This window comes from Mustela nigripes, chromosome 3 (assembly GCF_022355385.1).
Source record: "Mustela nigripes isolate SB6536 chromosome 3, MUSNIG.SB6536, whole genome shotgun sequence".
Taxonomy (NCBI): Eukaryota; Metazoa; Chordata; class Mammalia; order Carnivora; family Mustelidae; genus Mustela; species Mustela nigripes.
The window spans coordinates 81,559,464-81,580,795 of NC_081559.1; the positions used below are offsets into that span (position 1 = coordinate 81,559,464).

The 21,332-nt window shown below is 38.7% G+C and overlaps 1 protein-coding gene across 6 annotated transcripts in view; it reads right to left on the reverse strand.

The window, feature by feature from the left end:
• Nucleotides 1-5,414: 5,414 nt before the first annotated feature.
• MBD5 (methyl-CpG binding domain protein 5) overlaps nt 5,415-21,332 on the reverse strand; it is a 148,855-nt gene continuing 132,937 nt past the window's right edge. For all 6 annotated transcript variants that reach the window (XM_059394329.1, XM_059394327.1, XM_059394328.1 and 3 more), the window contains 3 exons: nt 17,439-17,512; nt 8,968-9,043; nt 5,415-6,008 (listed from right to left, as the gene is read on the reverse strand). In XM_059394329.1, coding sequence (XP_059250312.1) covers nt 5,937-6,008; nt 8,968-9,043; nt 17,439-17,512 — 222 coding nt within the window. In that variant the 3' untranslated portion in view covers nt 5,415-5,936. The remainder of the gene's footprint in view (nt 6,009-8,967; nt 9,044-17,438; nt 17,513-21,332) is intronic.

A 21,332-nucleotide genomic window follows, 5' to 3' on the forward strand; every position in this document is an offset into this window, starting at 1 on the left:
GAACACAGACCCGCTCCTATCATACCTCATCCGGAAACCCTGCGGTCGTTCCCCGTCCCCACTGTGCTGCCGAAGCAGGGTCTGGACGAGGCACCCCCAGACAGCCCCTTTCTTCTTGCCCACTGCCTCCCCACCTGCTGCTCCTGGGCTATTCTTCTCTCGGGCTCCTGCCAGCCTCCGGCCTTACACACGCCATTCTCTCTGCCCCAACACACTCCCGTACCCTTTTCCAGGTCATACACTTCTCCTTTGCCTGACTCTTATTCATCTTTCCTGGGTCCTCACTGAGCCAGGTCAGGGGCCTGCCATGTGCTTCCCAGCCCAGCCCTGATCACCCTTTACGGTACTTACATGTGCCACTGGCCAGCAACTTGGACTGCTCTGTCCGTGCAGAAAATGGGGTCTGTCTTATGCACCACTGTATCCCTACAGCTGCACACTGGGTGTGGCATAGAGAGGAATTCAAGAACATTTATTATATGAATGAATAGATAATGATATCTCCCAGATCTACCGAACTGCTTCCACCAGAACTTACAGGAGGATCATGCAAAAACTGCTACCTGAACCAGCTGTTGTAGAGACCTATTAAAATATATACATAGCATGCTACTCTGCAGCCAAAGTCCTCATTTTGACCCAAGGCAGCAACTATACTATTGTTGAGAAAACTTTCGTCATGGAAGCCCCTTACCCACATCTGACGGGTGTAAACCAAACAAGAATTTTTAGATTACTTTCCTAAGCTCTACATGGGATTTCTCAAAACATGACTGCCTTGGGTCTCATGATCAAAAGTGTCAAATGTGCTCAGAATGAAACTGAAGCTAACAGATTCTCTTCCTTAATGATGGACTGAGAAGTGCTACTTTGGATTGGAATTTGTTTTGGATTTTGATCTAGGAATCAGTTTCCTGTTGATTACAGCATGCAAAACATGCCAGTATTTCACACAGGCTTATGTTTCCTAACTGATTCCATTAAGGCAGTGGTTTTCAAGTCTCACTTTGTCCCCTCCCCCATCCTAAGCCCTGTCCCTCTCCCCTCGCCCCGCCCAGGAGACATTAGGCAATGTCTAGCATCATTTTTGATTGTCACAATTTGGAAAGGATGCTACTCGCATGTGATGGGTAGAGACAAGGGAGGCTGTCAAAGGCCCTAGAATGCACAGGACAACTCCCACAACAGGGAATGATCTCACCTAAAATGTGAATAGTGCTAGGTTGAGAAGCCCTGCATTGAGATTGCTCTGTAGACACCTTGGTGCACAAGAACTAGGCCCTGTTGATCTGTGTAGTGCTTTCCAAGATGTGTGGAAACAAAGCAGGAAAAAAAAAAACAAATTAAAAAGTGGTGAAAAGGGGGCGGCTGGGTGGCTTAGTCATTAGGCATCTGCCCTGGGCTCAGGTCATGACCCCAGGGTCCTGGGATTGACCCCCACATCGGACTCCTTGCTCTGAGGGAAGCCTGCTTTTCCCTCTCCCACTTCCCCTGCTTGTGTTCCCCTCTCTCGCTGTGTCTCTCTCTGTCAAATAAATAAATAAAATATTATAAAATAAAATAAAAATAAAAAGAAGTATGAAGGCTGTGTTTTTCCCCCCAGCCTATGATTTAGAAATTAAGATGCACAGCCTTTTTCTAAAGTAGGATAATTCTATTTGGGGAGGTTTACTGGATAGACCCCAGTCCTGAACCAAAGAATCTCCTACAGAAATATAGTAAGTGGCATTTAGTATGGAATTGAACAGACCCTTGAGTGTGAAAAGTTTTGGGTGAATTCAAAACCATATTTGTTTTTCATATTGAACACGTTCAGGTCATTTTTTTTGTTTCCTAAGAAGATAACCATTTGGACAAAAATATCCACTTGAAAGGCAGGTGAAATGTAAGCTGCTACTCTTCTACACAGACAATCCAGTGTATTTATACTTAATCCATAAAGGCATGATGTTACAAAACACATTTGTATATTGTGAAGCCATCTGGCATCAAATTTTCCAATTTATAGACAACTTTGTATTTACATAACAAATTATTAAATCAACCATTTTTCCGGTTTATAAAAGGTCGCTGAGGTACACACACAGTGTGTATAAAAGCAGATAAGGCTGATAATACATATTTACAGTAGATACAAATTAATCTTTCATATTTGAAGATAATGCTTTTTATATATTTTTCTGTATCAGACTCCCCACTGTTAGCAGGATTTCCCATGCTTGAGTTGTTTATTGCTTTTTGGCTCACTGATTTATTATTCACTTCTGGGTTGTTTACACGTATGAATTACTAATGTTCTTATCTCTTTGGCTAATGCAAATAGAGTGAATGAAAGAAAAAGATAAATTAATTCAACATTACAGTTCTGGCTGGTTGATATTATTTTTTCATAGCCCCCAAATGAATCAAGTAATGCACAACTCATTTTATACGCTACATTGAAAAGTCTTGAGACTCGTGTTACACCATTTGGGCATAAATGGGCAAAGTAAACAAGGTATCAGATTTTCAGTAAGGTCTAGAATCTTGGCTTTCTTGTCAGAAAGAGCAATGTCACCAGCATCTTAAGCATCTTAGATTTTTAAAATCTCAGTGCAAAACCGCTTGTGACTTACAAGGACACGTTGCAAACTGCAGAGAAAATTACCAAAGTTAACTACAATGTGTTACCATGGTCTGAAATGAAAAAGGAATCACCTGGGATAAGTCAGTCGGGAATCTTCATAAAACTTACAGAAAGCAAAATATCAGCCCTCTGCTGTTCCCACAATTTTGCAGTGTTATGTTAAAAAAAAAAAAGGATTGTGTTTACTTGAAAAATAGACACAGCAAATAACTAAAAGTCAGGGTCCAAAGACAAGACTAAAAGTGGCCCATGATCTCACAAGGAATGAATATTCTTAAAGCATTTACATTCACAATGAGACTGAAAACTACAAACCAAAAATATTCCTTTAAATAAATAAAAATGCTGATAGTTTTTAATGCTATGAGACAAATCAAACAAGAGCCACTCAGTTAATTTTCATTCATTTGAAATAATCTTTAAAAACTCTTAAAGGTGTAGTTCATTCTCCTTGTGCTTCCTAAGACTGTTAAGGGACACAACATAAAATTAGATTTTCTTTTCCAAGAAGGATATTATGTTCTCTAAAGGAGCAAAAATTTTTTCATTATTTCCATTGTCAGATTTGTTGGGGGGAAAAAAAGAGTTTGCTTATTTTAGGGAATAAAAAAATGTAATAATGTAAAAGGGCTAGCCTTCATTTTTAAAAAATGAATTGGCTTCAATACAAAGAGAAAGAAATGGCTCTGTGGGCAAAATTCAAGTATGAGTGACCAATTTTTTAATTGCAAAGTAGGTGCAACATTTAAAAAAATGTTACAGCACTGCATGACCTCTAATGCTAACAATATTTACATTAACTGCTTACACAAAACCATAGAACTGTAAAAGAGAGGGGGCGGGGGAAAACATGTGGACTAAAACAACAACACCTAGATCCACATCAAAGCTGTAAGCAACCAGTGAAATCATGGGCACTAACATACTTTACATGGCTTACTGATGTAAAGTACACATTGGTGGGGGAGCACATACCTAATTAGCTTCAACTATCTAAAAGAAGACTTGGTGGACACAAACTCAGTCTAAGGACAGACAGCAAGGGCTAAAAAAACTTCTACATATCAACACGCACACACAGACACACACACATATGCAGACACTGTAACATACAAACACACATATGCGTCTACCTGGGACTACAAACAGCCTGTAGATGAAACAGTAGAAAAGCAGGTGGTGGGGAGGAGAACGTTTCTGGGTTAAACATATCAAACACATAAGATGTATCGACTAACCTACACAAAAGATGACTTGGGGTGAGTGCAAGAGCGGCTGGCAGGCAATCCCATGGTTACATGAAAGACACAATGAACCTACCCCCAGAAGGAAGGGTTCCCGCCTCCAGGCCGGGAAGCCTGGGGTAGCCACTTGCATTCCATCAGGCTTGGGGGTAGGGGTGAGGGTGGGAGTGGAAGGACAGTGAGACACCGGAGACCGGGGGAAGAACTAGAGCTGTTAGTATCAACAGTGAGCCCGGGTGGAGTGCTCTGTGCTGTGGCCCCAAGAAACCAGCTGGAAGAATGACCTTGGTCTCCTTTTTCCTGAGTTACTGGAACTCTGCTACATTGTGGGACTGAGTATGGGGGGGGTTGGATGAGAGAGGAGGGATAACGGAGGTGGTGGGCATTTGGGGATCCAGAGCCTGCTATTGAAAGGCTCCCAGTGACTGGAGCTTTAAGCTGTTGAGTGAGCCCTAGGCTAGGGGACAAGGTAGCAAGTGCCCTTGAGGGGGTTGAAGGATTTGGTGGGGGGGCTGGTGATTCTAAGAATAAAGGGATAATGGATCCCCTTCTTTTGACAATCCATCAGTGGAAGTCAGGCTGGAGGCCGGAAACTTCACTCAAGTGCATGGGAGATAGGGTTAGACCACCACCACAAAAATTGTGAAAAAAAGACGGAAAATTATGTTGTGCTACATTTCTTATTAATAACCTTGTACTTTACAATGGCTCACAGTTTTAGGTTTGTATACTTGTAATGTAGTATTTTCTCTCTACATTTGTTTCACATTTTTTTCTTACTTAATATAATATAAATAATTTGGTTAATAGATTTAACCTGCACATTTCAGCCACATTAATATATATAAGAATCTGTTAATGGTATAAATAATTCTTTAAATAAAATAAATCTGATATGTTACATAATACTGATAAAAAATTACCATTGCTAATAATTTTGTAAGCCACCTTCACTTCCGGTGTGAGTATGATGAATGGCTATGAAACCTGCTTTGATGATTCCTATTTCTTCTTGCCACTACAAAAAAACTGAATTATAATCAACCTTACCTCTGATAATGGTTTCGAAGTGGGGCTTTTGCCTCCATGTATGGAAACAGAGAGTTTTACATTGTCAGGTACAATCTGCAAACAAATCCCACTCTGAGCGTCAATGGTGGTGCAGCATAAGCTAGCTAGATCAGTAGGTGGCTATCAAACGTTAGCTACAGAAATGACTGAGTAAAATATTCCATCTAAGATTTTTTTTTTTATAAAACCTATTCTACTTTAAAACTTAGGTAAAAAAAATATGCAACAAATGGTTGCAGTTTCTGAATTCTTAATTTAGACCTGTGAGCCCTCATCCCTTTAGAAATCGGCAAGGTTTTGATTTCCTAGGCACCCGAAATTGAGTCCAGTGCTGCCAGGCAAGGTTCATTCCAAACAGACAATATAAATGGACACTCGATGGTGTGCAGTGTGTATGTCATCATTCAGCTAATACATCATCATGCCTTTTCTTTGCTGTTAAATACAAAAACAGCATCTGTTACATTATCATAGAAAAGCATTTAGGTTGTATTTTTATTTATCACTTTACACTGGTAGTCTCTGGTAGGTGTACTCCATAGAAACCAAAGAATTTTGTACACTATTTCTTTGTACAATAAAAGATAGAGTGTGCATTAGGTACGCTTGTACATGACAATATTGTACAATATTTACACTTCTGATATCACCGTGAAATTCTGTATTTTCTATATACAACACTGAAAAGTCTTCGGAAACATTTGGACATTTCTTATAATCACAATTTTAGTATTATAGAAAAAGTTTCTCAGTAATCTCTTGACCGTTTCTCACTCTCATCAGTCAGGGATTTTGATTGGTTTTCCAGCCTTCATTATCCTTCCTGTTCAAAAAAATACTGTGTCACTGCTTCTTTTAGCACCCTGTGGTGGTGGTAGCGATCTGCTGTGGTATAAATACTGATATAACAGTGGCCATATCAATACCTATCTATAGATAGATTTATCTGTGCACGTTCCTTTACTCAACACTGCGCATTGGTGGAGTAGTCCCTGTTATCTGGAGATCTTCCTCCTCTTGGGTTTGGGGGGTCTCATTTGTCTGTCTCCCTGTGGGATTTGGTGAACCTGGAAATAAAGAGGTGGAAAAAAACAACAACAGAGGTTGAAAGTACAAACACCATATGATTTCTGACAAAGAAATGGGGGAGGAAAGAGAGTCCACCTTTCCTTTTCAATCACTGATATCATGAGGCATTTACATTTTCTGTCAAGATCCCAGATCTCAGTGTGTCCCCAGTCACTACAGAGAAGGAGGAATCCTAGGAGCTGATCTTCAGAACAACACTGTGGGAACCCGATAAACAGTGGGACTCCAAGGAGGAACCAGAGAAAATCAAGTGTGGGAAATGCAGTGTGCTGTTGCTACCCCTGCTGCCCATTTAAGACCGAAATAAAGCCTTTCCTGTTAGCGATCCCTAGATCACCAATTTCAGTAAAGTCTAGAAAAGTGGAAAAATACATACCAAACATGTTTTCTTCTTTCCTTCGTCACCTGACTTATTTTACAACCACTAAGAAGGGTCAAAGGCGGTAAGAACACATGCGTAGCTCAGCCCAAGGAAGTTTATTCATGAGAAGACTTGGAGTGAAAAAGAGAATACCACTACCATCTGTTGGCAGATCTGAGCTTGTATAGCCTCGGAGGAGCGAGTAGTACAAGTCATCTTTATATGCTAATACAGAAACTGTAGTGAGTAGGGCCGTGTATCAGATCGACCCGATACACGGCCCTACTCACTACAGTAGGAACACGGCAGGGCGTGATTGCCAGGTATCAGAGAGCAGGTATGGCTCTGAGGGGCAGAGGACAGGTGCGAGGGAAGTGATCTGGTGCCCTACATTGGATGTGGCTACATACAATGTATGTATGTAGGAGATAGGAGAGGGCAAGGTCAAGACCCAGGAAATGCAGGCTAGTCCTGAGGCAGTGGTATAGCTAATGCTTAACAACCTGCTTCCTGTGGAAGGACACAAGCCTATTGTAGCATTTGCCAATTTCCATGGTGCAAAAACTTCCACCACAGCCAATTTCAAAGCTACCATCATAATGTCACAGAACTCATAGTTAGGAGACGTACCCAATCAGTTCTCAAGGTCCACTGCAAGTTGGCTTAATTGTACATTTAAAAAAAATAATGTTTAGGTAACAACAAAGGCCAATGCTATTAAAGTCAAATGCAAAAAGCTTTGAAATAAATTTTGAAAACTAATGTTTATAAGTTTCTCAAACTGTCTCTTCCTCCTAACCTGTCCATATACATCTCTTAAAACCACTAGTTTCTGGTGAAGAGCCATAACAGAAAACTTGTTAAAATTGAGGAAAGAAGACCTTATTTAAGACTGCAAACAAGTCTTGGTAATCTGTGGACCAAATATGTCCTGTAAAGGTATTTTGTTTAGCTCTATGATGCTTTAATGTTTAAAAAAAATCATTGCCAATGGTAAAAAAGAGGGGGGGGGATTTTACTTCCAGACTTTTAGCATCTTATGAAAAATTGGAAGAGCTTGCAACTCTGGCATAATTTCTCATACAGTTGAGATCTGCTGGAGTGTGGAAGAAGGAGCTCCTTCTGGAGAGAGCATGGACTCCAGGTTGCTACAATTCCCACCAGTCCTGACTGCCTACTGGCCACAAAGGCCAAAACGTCCCACAGCAAAGACCAGCAAGGTGCTCACCAAACCCATTTTCTCTTCTTCCTGAACAGGCACCATATATTACATTTCCTAGTCCATTTGAGTTAAGAAAGCCGCGTGATGGGGTCAGACCAGAGGAAAATCAGCAGGAGTGCAGCCCTTTGCTTATACTCTTCTCCCACCTGCTGGATGGATGGAAGTGGCATGAAGGAGCACTCTGAGGCTCTAGGGAGTGGTGGACACTAGATGGAGAAAGAAGAACCCAAGTCTCTGAATGACTGTGTGCAGCAAGCCCTTCCCCAGCCAGCACCAGACTGAAGTGAGCAATGCCTTTAAGTGTTGCACCTCTACGACAGCCTACCCTGACCTCTTGGTTGGCACTTCTCAGTCCCCTTGAGTTGCTGTTTTTCTCACACCTGACCCACTTTATTTACTCACAGTATTTGCCTGGTCTTAGAAGGCGTTTAAATGTATAATTCCTGCTTTGGAACTTTCCTAAATTCTATCAGGACATTTACTATCTTAGGGTCTTAATTCATCCATCGGGAAAAGGATGGGTTGGATCACAAAATCTCTACAGCCCATGCCAACACCAACATTCTGTGAATCTATAACCTGTATCTGTCAATCAGTAGCCACTGAAGGGGTTGTTAGGATCCAGATAGACTTGTTAACACAGTGTTGAATAGAAAAACGGAAATCAGCTTTCATTGCTGAATAGCCTTAGATAATTTACATTTTTTAAAGAAATTACCAAAATTATACTTTGAGTGTTTGTTTACATGAGCCAATACATGAATTAGAGGACAATGATTAAACTTCTCACATTCAATACTATTGAATGAACAGTTCAGTAAAAATGTGAAGGAATAGGCGCAACCTCTCAAAAACCAGAGGTTACAGTGTTCAATAATTTAACAATGGGATTTTGTGCCAAATATTTCCCTTCTTAGGTAACAGTGGAAAGGAAATGAGAGTTCTGTCTATGCTTGATCTTGGCCCTATTGTCCAATTTCCCTTTTTTTTGTTTTATGGAAAAAGCAAAATTTGCATTATTGACTATTTAGGCAGCATTAGTGGCCACTGTTACTGAGTCAAATGCAGAAACCTGTGGTTTAAACTCAAATATTTTGCTGCTCACATTTGGGAAGTATGTTTTGTGTGAAAAACAAACAAAAGTTATCTCAGAAAAAAGACATAGTTAATACTAGTAGGTTATTTTTGTCTTAAATTACTTTAAATCTTCTCTGACATCAGTCTTTTTTTTGAGCTTAGTAATTTAGTATTGCTACGTGACTTGCTTGTCAATATTTAAGAGACTTTACCAAAAAAGTGCAACACAATTTATTTTCAAAGAAACACAGTATAATGGAAAAATAAATTAACTTACGGTCCCAGACATTTTGTCCAGTTCACTCATGGCCTCATGAATAGCAGCTTCTAAATGGTTATTTAGCTTTCCACTTCTGGAATTAATGAAAATAACACACCAGATTAATAAATAACACACCACTCTCAATTTAATCCCCTACTCAGAAAACAGAAGTACCAATTCCACCAGAGAAAGTCAATTTATATTTACATTTGAAAAAGATGACAAACGCTCCAGGATTCTCACCACTGAATACTAATAATAAAGTCACTAAACAACAAAAAGAATGGAACACATGAGAGGGGACAATGGATTCTTTCCCCACCACATGCTTCTTCCCCCGTCTGATGTTTTTGCAAGAAAACTGGGCCATGGGTCTTCGTCCCCACAGATGCAGCTTGTCCTCCAGGACTCCAGCCTGCCCTGCATTGCCTCTTGTTCTGGCTTGTCTTTCAGGCAGCCGGGGCCGTGCTGCCGCGCCAAGGGTGGAGGGGCTGAACTGCAGACTCTGGCCACTAGGGAGCTCCCTCTGCCCTCTCTGGCGCGTCCTGGCTTCCAGAGTTGAGCAAGTGAAGGCTGAATCCGGTGTGCCCGAGTACGCACGTTGCATGTTCTGGGTGGCCAACAGCTTTGCTCCTCATGCCCAAGGCTCCCTCCATGCCTGGGCCCACCGCATTTTCCCCCAAACTAAAATAACTTAAGTATTTGAACAGATAAAGAATGACTCTCTCAGAGAATCTATCACTCGTCTGAATTTTTTTCGCTACTCAGCATTATGCACGTGTGGTCCGAATAATAAAAAAACAGTACATCTGCCACTATTGAAACCATAGGAAGTTGTTGAACTAACTACTTAAAATCAGGCAAATCCATATTATCTTACTCCTTCTGTAGTTTTGCACCCTTCGTCTACAGTAACTTATTTTTTCCTTTTTTATGTGTATAAATAATGACCCAATTATTCTGAGTACTAAGGTGATTCATTTCATTCCCCTTGTCACGGCAATTACTAGAAAAGGTGCAGAGATAAACCTTTTCAGAACAGGCTGTCAGCATGGTTCTCCAAGAGTTAAGTCTCACCTTAGCATCTACACGGAGACTGGAAATTTGCAGTCGTGGAGGAATTTGGCTCATATTCCCATTTAGTTTGGCTCACATCATGTTTAAAAACCTATTTGAACTTTAGTGAAATGCCTTTAGATGAGGCCTTTCGGTTTACCCTAGCCCCCTCCAGGTTTTACCCTCGTACTCCGGACTGGACAATTCACACACTTTGTTTCTGTGTACACCCCAGGAGTATAATGCCAGGAACATCATGCATGCTCCACATATTTACTAAAAAATTTTGTCCAAAGTGAACACGATGTCTCGATATTTTGGGAAACATATATGAATTTAAGTCATTTTAACTGAAAAAAACAAAAAAAGGTTAATGGAATGCTTTTAACTAAATTATGTGGGAAATACAGCACCAACTCCTGCCTCTCACCTTTCACTGGCCTGGAAGCCGGCTTCTAGCTTTTACATTCTTCCCACTTATTTTTAGAGATATAAACAATGCAGAAAAGTGCATAGAATAAATTAACCCCTAACAAACCTACTTCCAAGAATAAACTGATAATACATTACCTACTTCCTTTAAGTCTTTTTTACAAAAAAAAAAAAAAAGCCTGAAATTCCCATTTGTCATCAATTCCTAGTCCCATTCTCTCCTCCCCTCTTCCCCAAAGACTACTGTGTTGTGTATTTTTCTAGTAAGTTTTTATATTTTTTATTTTATTTATTTATTTGAGATTGAGGGAGAATACAAGCAGAGGGGCAAGGTGAGAGGGAGAAGCAGACTCCCCACTGAGCAGGGAGCCTGACTCAGGGCTTGGTCCCTGGACCCTGAGATCATGACCTGAGCCAAAGGCAGACGCTTAACTGACTGAGACACCTAGGTGACTCTGTTTTTATATTTTATATGTCCATGAATAGTACCTGGTATTGTCTTTTATGTGTGTTTTTTTAATATACACACAAAGATGTCTATCAGGTATGTTATGGTATACATACTATTCTGTAACTTGGCTCTTTCTCCCTTATCACTGTCCAAGTACTGAGCACTGTCCAAATTGATATTATAATCTATTTGTACACTCTTTTATTTACCTACCCATTCCAGTTTTAAGGGACCATGAGCATCTGGTGCAGTCAGTCTGAGTTGCTTTCCCAGTGAAAATTTTGCTATGCCTGATTCTGAATTACTTGAGGTGGGGTTGGAGGGGTGCAGTCTGATCCCAGGACTCTGCCGGTCCTGTCAGCTTGGTTGGGGTTGGGTTGGGGCCCCATTTATGGGCTGTTTGGCAAAGGCCGTGACAGTATCACATGCTGCCTAGTTGCCTAACAATATTAAACCTTGAGTAATATGTTAAATAGATTTAACTTAACTATTTATTTTGTGTTTAAAAGTATGAATATATATTTCAAAAGATATTTATGTTATGAATATTTATTATAATATCTTAAGGACTTATAATAAACTACTTAAAGTACTCAATGTCTAAAATGAAAGTAAAACATTTTAATGAAAAACGATTAAAGAATTTTGGTTTTCTCACTTTTATCTTTTTTTTTTTAAGATTTTATTTATTTATTTGACAGACAGAGATCACAAGCAGGCAGAGAGGCAGACAGAGAGAGAGAGGAGGAAGCAGGCTCCCTGCCGAGCAGAGAGCCCAATGTGGGGCTTGATCCCAGGACCCTGGGATCATAACCTGAGCCGAAGGCAGAGGCTTTAACCTACTGAGCCACCCAGGCGCCCCTCACTTTTATCTTAATAGCAAAAATAGCTACTATTTATTGAAAATAGTCAATGTGCCAAGAATTGTGTTAAATCTTCATAAACATTATCTCAAGCCTAACAGCAAGCCTATGAGGCAGGCATTATGACAACTGTTTATATGCAATACTTCATGACCTTTTAGGAGAACTGGTAAAACCAATTCTAATTTGGTAATGAAGAAGATGGATATTTAACTACAAATAATTTTTTAAAAATAATAAATTCAAAGAGCCATGAAAAAAATCTTCCCTATGAAAAATTGCAATAATATCACCATTAAAGTATAAAAATAATTCAAAATTATTTGCTGAATAAAAAGACAGAATTTAGGACTTTGTGATCTCATTCTTCAACAAGGTGTTTAAACTGTTTGTAAACAACTTATATTAATTTAAGCTGAATTAATAGTGTTTTCCCTTTAACAAACTCAAGTAGTAAATAGAGGGAGAAAGGACTACTTGTGGAAGAGAGAATAGATACAGAGAGGTGGGGCATGAAATTACTTGAATGCATCAGGATATTCAGGAGGTAAAAGGAGATGCTCCCAGGTGTTAAAGCTGCAGACTAATTTTTACACTAACTGGTCAGGTAAGGGAAGAATGAACTCAAAAAAGGAAGAAAAATTTCCATGAGTTCATGAAATGAATAATTAGTCAAAATTCAGTCTTGCAGTACCAAGGGCCTCCCTGTGGAGTCTCTTCCACTATTTTCGATTCCCTGCTGACATTTAATAATAAACATTTTTACTAATGGACACTCTAAAACCTACTTGATTAAGCAATAGATGTTCATATAATCACATTTCTAGTTATTAATGGAGATAATTGCCACTTCTATTCTTCACCATCTATATTGTCACACATTATCCTTACCTTCACTAATTGAGAAAAAAGGCAGGTACACATCTGTGAATGGTACAGGAAATGAAAGAAAGGAGAAATTGCATGTTGCTCTACACTGTCAGTTTAGAATCGAAGCAACTCACTTCATGTAGAACAGAACAAATTTGCGTGACACATAAATGTCAAGAATCTTAGATTCTGAAACCTAATCCATAGAGAAAGTATGAAGATTGAAGGAAATTTAACATGCTGGGGGAACTGGGTGGCTCAGTTGGTTAAGCGTCCAACTCTTGGTCTTGGCTAAGGTCATGATCTCAGGGTTGTAGGACCAAGCCACACTTTGGGCTCCACGCTCAGCAGGAAGTCTGCTGGGGATTTTCTCCCTCTCCTTCTGCCTCTCCCCTCCATGTGCTCGCAGATGTGTGCTCTTCCTCTCTCTCTCTCTCTCTCTAATAAATAAATAAATATTTTTAAAAAAGAAAATTTTACATGCTAAGTATAATTTCTTGGTTTTAAATTAAAAGTAAGATTTATTTTATCACTTTATCACTTTCCAGCTTAACAAAAATCAGATTATCAATTTTTAAGTTTATATGTATGTATAGATAGAAGATTTGATCCTCATTTCAGTGAAAATCATAACAAATCTAAAAGCTACGGAATTTTTTCTTTAATGAAGTTATTTTCTCTTTTAAGTATAAAATGACCCCAAATACCAACCTGAATACATATATGTTAGTATTTCTTTTGTGATTAGGTTGTAATAGGTGTATCAGTTTAAAAATATTTATTGTGGGGACGCCTGGGTGGCTCAGTTGGTTAAGCAGCTGCCTTCGGCTCAGGTCATGATCCCAGCGTCCTGGGATCGAGTCCCACATCGGGCTCCTTGCTCAGCAGGGGGCCTGCTTCTCCCTCTGCCTCTGCCTGCCATTCTGTCTGCCTGTGCTCACTCTCTGCCCCCCTCTCTCTCTGATAAATAAATAAAAATCTTTAAAAAATATATTTATTGTGCAGATTGATTGCAGAATATTGAAAATTAAAATGACTACATAAAATTCTAAGCATCTAAATAGGGTGGTAGAATGTTTCAACTGGCAAAAATATCTCATAATTGTGTTTTCTTCACCTGTATCTTTATAATAAAAATAGCTGTTTACTAACTACTTACCATGTGCCACATACTGTGCTGAGGTTTTTTTTTTTTTTTTAAGATTTTATTTATTTATTTGACAGACAGAGATCACAAGCAGGCAGAGAAGCAGGCAGAAAGAGCTCTCTCTGCAGAGAGCCTGATGCAGGGCTCGATCCCAGGGTCCTGGGATCATGACTTGAGCCGAAGGCAGGGGCTTTAACCCACTGAGCCACCCAGGTGCCCCTGTGTTGAGGCTCTTTTAAAATTATCTATATTATAACAATGCAAGAGGTAGATATTAACATACCCATTTTAGGAATGAAGAATTTAGGCTCAGAGAGGTTAAGCAACATGCACAATGGCACCCAGCTCTAAAGTGGTGGAAACAGGATTTGAACTTTGAAACAGAATTTTCCAAATTCTGCCTTTCTTCTTCAGTTGCTTCTTCCCTCCTTTTCTTCTGTCTACAAAAGCAGTCAAATCTTTGTCATTTTCATGTTATTTTTTCAGGAACTTTCATATTAAGGATAGGAAGAAGCCAACTAATTTATGTCAGCTCTCTTTATCCCATATTTGTTTGCTCTTCAACCATGTTTTTACACCTTCCACTTCATTGGAAACTGTTTTCACTAAGGTTGCCAATAGCCTTTAAATCTCCCGGTCCAATGGAGATGTCTCAGTTCTTGTCTTAGGGGACCGCTGTTTATCATTTTATCATTCTAGAAGCTTTTGGTCTTTGGTTTCGAACGTCCTATTCTACTGCCCCCCACCCTTGCCCCCATTCTCTTCCTCCTTTTTGATTTTTCTCATCGTCTTCATTATGTCTAGCAAATGTTCAAATGCCTAAGCAATTCAATCCCTGGCCCACTGTTCAAATGGGCCAAAGGATCTCTGTGTGATCACAGCCGTCAAATACTGCTTCTTCCCAGTGTCAGAGACAGTCCATAGGCACCCCATGTGACTTAACAGTTACTCCCATGCCGTATTCTCCACTTCAATCAGTGGTTTTACCACACACCAAGTCACCTTGGTAAAACCCTGAAAGTTTCTTTGATTGTTTACCCTCCATATTCCAATCAATCACCACGACGTTCTGTGAATTTTACCTTCTAAATATTTCTACAGTACATTCCTCCTTCTCCATTCTTATCGCTCCCATTCTGGTTTGAGTCCTCATCCTCCCTTGACTTCTGCCATGGCCTCCTAAACAATGTCCCTGCCTCCAATACAGCTCCCCTAAAATTTATCCTCCAGACAGACATATCTAAAGTGAAAATCTAACCACCTGTCCCCTCAGACACTTCCAGGAAGATAAAGGAGCATCTGGGCCCTCACTAAGCTCTTCATGACCTGATTGCTGCTTACACCTTGGCTGCACCTCTTACAATTTCCCGTCTGAAGCTTTACAGTGCCCCAAATCGCACTGCTGATCTCATCCAAACGCTCTCCCACCCCATGCCGTCTTGGTCCTTGTTTCTTTTGTCTGGCTAATACCTATCCTGTGTGTATGGCTTAGCTCAGATATCTCCTCTAGAAAGTATTCCTGTACCCAACTTTAATGCCACTTCTCTATGATGCCCAAGTATACTATACATATTGCTGTCATTGCAATTTTAACATTTTAATTGTTTCTAGATCTGTCTCCTTGGCTCAACAGTGAGCTCCAGGGACTCAGCACAGATTTTTGCTCAATTAGCCTCCTTAAACTGGGGAATAACTAAATGATTAAATGAATGAATGAATGAATGAATGAATGAATGGGTTCAATGGATCATTTGTCACTCACGTGACTTTCAACTAATTATTTAAGCTCTTTGGGTCTGGGTGTCCTCATTCATACATGGGCTTAGTAATTCTAGCTCATTTTGTGATTGGGAGGATAAAATAATGGATTTTAAATAGCATATGCAAAATGTAAAGTATTCTATTGGGCATCTGTAAGGCAAGTCAGTCTGCATAGGCAATAGCATGGAAAATAAGCCTGTTTTTACTAAAAGTTTACTAAAACTTTTTTACTAAAAGTTCCTTCTTTTACATCTCCAACCTGCATTCTGAGTTTATGGTTTCATGACAGTTCCTTTGGATAACGCCACTTAGGACCCATGTAAATTCACCATAACTAGTAAACTAGCTCAGAAGAAAAATAATTTCAATTTGCTATTTATTACTTACTACCTTTCAGAAATTGATTAATACCAAATTTGTGGGGGGCGGAATACAGCTCATTTCAAGGCAGTATATTTAAATATTTGGAAGTGTTAATTCATTTCTGTGTTATTAGTTATTTTGGATATTTTGCACATGATTCAGCTAAGTGGCATATCTCACTGGAGGAAAGATTTTTGGGATCTTTTATGTCAAATAAACAAGTACTGTTGAATATTCCATAACAAGTGGCCCACTGCAAATTCGTGATGTAGGTAATTAGCAATTTCCCTCCTTTCATCCAGAACTTGTATTAATTTTGTGGGCCTTATCCTACCACAAATCTCTGAATAGTCAGAGTAGAGGGGGCCGGCCTCACCATATTCTTTATCTTTTCTGTAGAGAATCCAGCAGTTCCCTAGGCCATCGCCACAATCAGTGCCAACTTGCTACCTTCAAAAGAAGTCCCCAGCATAGGGGCACAGGAGTTTACCTCTTGTGGTTGGCATCTTTTTGTGAGGCAGTTTATTGAGCTAAAGAGTCTCCCCAAGAGTTGTTGAGCTCTGAAAGATCACCTCTGGCCCACTAAGAAAGAGTGTTCTCTAATAGATACCACTGATACTATATATGCAAGATACACTACTAATACACTACTAATCATTCTCATAATTCTTGGGTGTTTGAGAATATGAACATTTTAGTAACTGAACAGGCATGTAAATTATACATATTTTTGAAAAACTTTCCATGTGCATATACAAAAGCACATTTGTAGTTCTCTAACTTAAAATGAAATAATAATTATGATATGCAAAACTACATTGTATTACAGTGGAAACTGCATTTCAAACATTATCTACCTGTCCATACAATATTGCCCAAAATATAAAGATCTAGAAATGCTGGAATAATAGTGTCTCAAAGTACAACTTCTTTTTATAATTCCAAAGAAAACTTGTTATTCCTGCCTTAAGAAAAAAGAATTACTTACCATCACTTTGACTAATAGTAAATCTGCCAAAATTATTTACCTGTGTACAGTTGGGGGTAACTCCCATTCCTACTCCCAAAGGGATAGACTTTAATGACATTTTTATTTTTCTCTTTTATTTCTTTGTTTTTAAGTTTTATTTATTTATTTTAGTAATCTCTCTACCTGACAGGGGGCTTGAACTCATGACTCCAAAATCAAGAGTCCCACGTTCTTCTCACTGAGCCAGCCAGGTACTCCTTGCTACACTTTTAGAAACTATTTAATTGCTATGAGAGTGTTTCTTTCCCAGGAAATGAGAGGGATGGAGGTGGAGGGAGAAAGGAAAGAGCTCATGAAGTGGGAAATCCCACACACAGTACAAATTGTTAAGAAAAGAAAATATTTTCTGTGATAGCTAATTTGACCTAACTATAATGATCTTCTTGGGTGATAACTACTAAAATGTCCTTGGCAAGCCCTAAGATGAATAAATTAGTGAGATTTTCTTTGAACAAACACCAGGAAATTATATCCACGAGAAACAAAATGGTGGGAAAAGAATTCGGTGCTTACTTTCTGTTCCTTTTCCGGGCTCGGCTGTAGGCTTCTAAACCTTCTGTTAGTGTCTTCAACTTCTCGGGCTCCACCTGAGTGAAGGCATGAAGACCAAACCATATTACCCAGACCTGCAATTGTTAACAGCATTTTTACTTTCCTGCTAGGGGAAGGGAGGCTTAACTTTCACTGCCCTGTCAAATGTCCTGTCCTGGCTCAGGCAGAGGTTGACTGTGTGGCTCCAGGCTGTAACATCAATGGAAATGAAAGATAGTCTGACTTTTCTACTGTCAGAATTTTGAAAATAACATTTTAAGAACAAAATCTGGACTTTAAATAACCTTCAATTCACAAAATCATAAATCAGAGATCCCTGCTTTGCTTTCTCTACTGCCTGATACTCAGTAACTGCAAATTTGTACTCTGTCAGGGGAGGACAAGAGCAGTGGTTAGTGAAGGAGATGGGCTTTGGAGCCAGTAGGTGGAAGTTTGAATCGGACCTGCTCACTTCCTAGCGTGAATGAAACCCTCAAATGTTCTGGGCTTCAGTTTCCTCCTCTTTAAAATGAGGGCAGTAATACCTACCTTCCGGCCAGAATTGCTGGGATAATCAAAATGCAGCAAATCAGGTTGAACACAGCTAAGCAGAGAGTCACTAGTATTACTTAGTAGTATTAGGCTCTGCACAGGCCACAAAATGAATGGGAAGTAGGCTACCATAGTCCTTCCAGTCAAGGGAAGAGGGTGTGGCTACAACTTAAGGGTGCATCCATTCCCTTCTCGCTTTAACACTGCCAAGAATCTTGCGGCTTCATCACCCTGTGGCCACCAAATGGTGATGGGGGACTTGTAGGGGTGGGGAGGTGCAGCCTTTGCCACTTTCCCCCAGTAATCTCTATCATGGTTCTTGAAGCCACCCCTCCAAGATAAACAATTAATAAATAGGAAAACCTGAACGTGACTTGTGAGTAAAACACCTTTAGAAGAACATTGCTTAAAAAAATAAATAAATAAATAAATAACTATTTTTATTGATCTTGAAAAAAAAAAAGAAAACAATTTAAGTAAAAACAGTGTTGCTTGCTGTGTAAACACAGCTTCAAGGCAAGTCTCCCAGCCATTGCTTAACCCAGTTTTTTCCCCAACCCTATGCTACTTTCATATATAAATTTGAGAGGTTGCCCAAATCCCTCATGGTAAAGAAAATAAATACTAAGAAGCAAAGAAATTATTCTTTTCTCTTGAAATCTCCCTAACTCATGAATACCATTTATAAAAAATTTTTCTTTGACCCCTTCAAATTGAGTACCCAGTAGTGAGTAACAAAGTGTTTCCTTTATCAAGTTTGAAAACAGGCATTTCTAAATATTCAATGAGAAAAACAATAGAATAATGAAAACATATTCCTTTTCATGACTTTTGTATTTTGTCCTGAAGGATGCAAATATCTAATATGCAGTTCACTGGGGACACCTAATTTCTCGTGTGCTAGAACAAGAGACAATTTTGTTCTAATAACACTTCATGGGAGCCATGAAGAAAAGCGTCTTGCTGAAATAACTGGAAAATCTTAAGTAAGATGAATATATCCATGTGTTGTTTAAAAAAAAAATTGGTGCCCGGATACATTCTCACATTTCATGTTAGAAAGGAGGTTTCATCTTATATTCATTCACATGAAGAGAAAATGAAAGATATTTCACACATTATATTTATGTAATCTATGGCTAATTCCACTTATATTTAAATGATTCTCCCACCCCCATCCTTGGCAGTAGGAAGGAAGCTCTCTTGTAACATAAACTTATAGGAGATACAAACTAGTGTAGTGAAAGGTCTCAGAAGTGATTGATACAAGCAACAGAAAGAGTCATAGTGAAACAAAGCAAGACCAATATAAAGACTTACCTCACTGGTCTTAATTCTTAAAAACTATGTTAGGTAAGACTATTTTTTTAATCTTTAATTTTTATTTTTAATTAAGTAAGGAATAAAGGGCAATAAAAACATTTCTTAAAAAAAATTTCCTGTGCATTTATTATGGAAAAAGCACTCTTTTATCATTTAGTATGGTAATAGTGCAAACTAGTATTATTTTTATTATTTTACAGAAGGGAGTCAGTGTATTTAAGTAACATGGCCAGCACTGAAACTCAGGTCTGACTCCAAAGTGCTCAACCTCTCCACCACACCAACTACAATATACATTGAAGTATATAATCATTTTACACACACACACACACACACACACACACACACACAAATTAGGTCAAATTATTTTAAAACAAATTAGATATTTACAGAAATTTAGATAATACATGCCCAAAATCATCTTTAAAATTTTTTTATGCTTGGATAATTTTCTGGTGATTTTTCTGAACTAATTCTCTACTGCGATTTTTTTTTTTCATTTAAATTGACTCTAAGGCCATAAGGTACTCTATAATGAACTATATTATTTATAAAGGAGTCAATGACCTTGAAAAAGAAAGCAATGATGGTGTTTCCTGAAACTAAATACAAATAAGATACACATCACAGTTTATTTCTGATATGACAAGATCATACATATCCAGAGATAAATGTTTAGCTTATTTTGTTTCAGAATTTTAGTACGTTCCTGAATTGAGAAACATATGAAGAGCGTATGCTTTTATAGGGAATTATTCATGCACTTATGCAATATTCAAGAAACTCTTTAAGGATACTCCTGCCCCCTAAGATGGTATCAGAGAAGAACAAAATAAATTCAATTTCTAGTCAAACAGAAATCATATTTAACGATTTAATGAAGACTCCGCCATAAATTACTTAGCTAACTTATAACTGAAGAAAGTACTGAGAAATCAAATACAGAAGTGTAACATTAAAAAGGATAAACACACAAATATTTCTATAAACCTTACGCTGAAGGAGCAAGTAATTTAAAACACTTAATACTTTGATCTGTAATTATAACCTTATATTCCTGTACGTTCATAAGCCAGTACTTCCATAAATTACTTAACTCCTATCTTGGTGAGCAGTCATGGGAGGACTTTATAATGTACCTTTATTCATAATAATGCTCGCTCTAATAATGATGATGCTAATAGTAGTGACCAACATGGTATAACTCTCTGCACATATGTCATTTAAGGATTAGAAAAAATTACCAGAATTTATATGTATTTATAGTTCACATATTATCTCATGTACAAATATACATACATATTGAATATTTTTTTGACTTCTAAAACCCTCTTTCACTCATTCACATTCTTTAGGTACCACAATTCTTCAACACAAATAGTCCTATGGCCTGTTCAGTAGGGTTGGAAACATACCCGGAAACGTACCCATATGCTCCTATAGAGTGGAAGTTTAAGAATTTTCTGAAAAAGTCTGAATCTCTGGTTGCTTATTTTGTTCACAAGGCACATATCAAAATTTGATTATTTAATTAAGTTTGATCTGGGGTCAACACAGGAGCATGTAGTCTATCTTAGAAGTAACTTAAATCGATGACAAAGGGAGACACAAAACTTTCAGAGAACCAAGCCGACCCTCTGACAGTGAGGGAGAGTATGTATTAGGAGAGCCTGGGTCACTTTTGAAGAGAGTCCATTAAGTAAAGATGATGTAAAAGTTTTCTGCAGGCTTTAAACCTGATAACAGATTGAATTTCTTTGTGACTTACTTGGCTGCTACTTGGTTGTGAGGCAAAGCTGTCACACAAAGGTCAAAGGACAGAGTGCAAGTCACATCCCAGGTTTCATAAGAGAGGCCAGACAGCTGGCAGGACAGCTAACTCGAGCCGCCTTTTCTTTTTTACATCTTTTTCATGTCATCAGCTCCTGTTGTTGGGGAAATGGTACTGTGCAAAGAGTACTAAGCTTAGAGTTAGTACTGCCTGTCACTGCTCACTGTGTC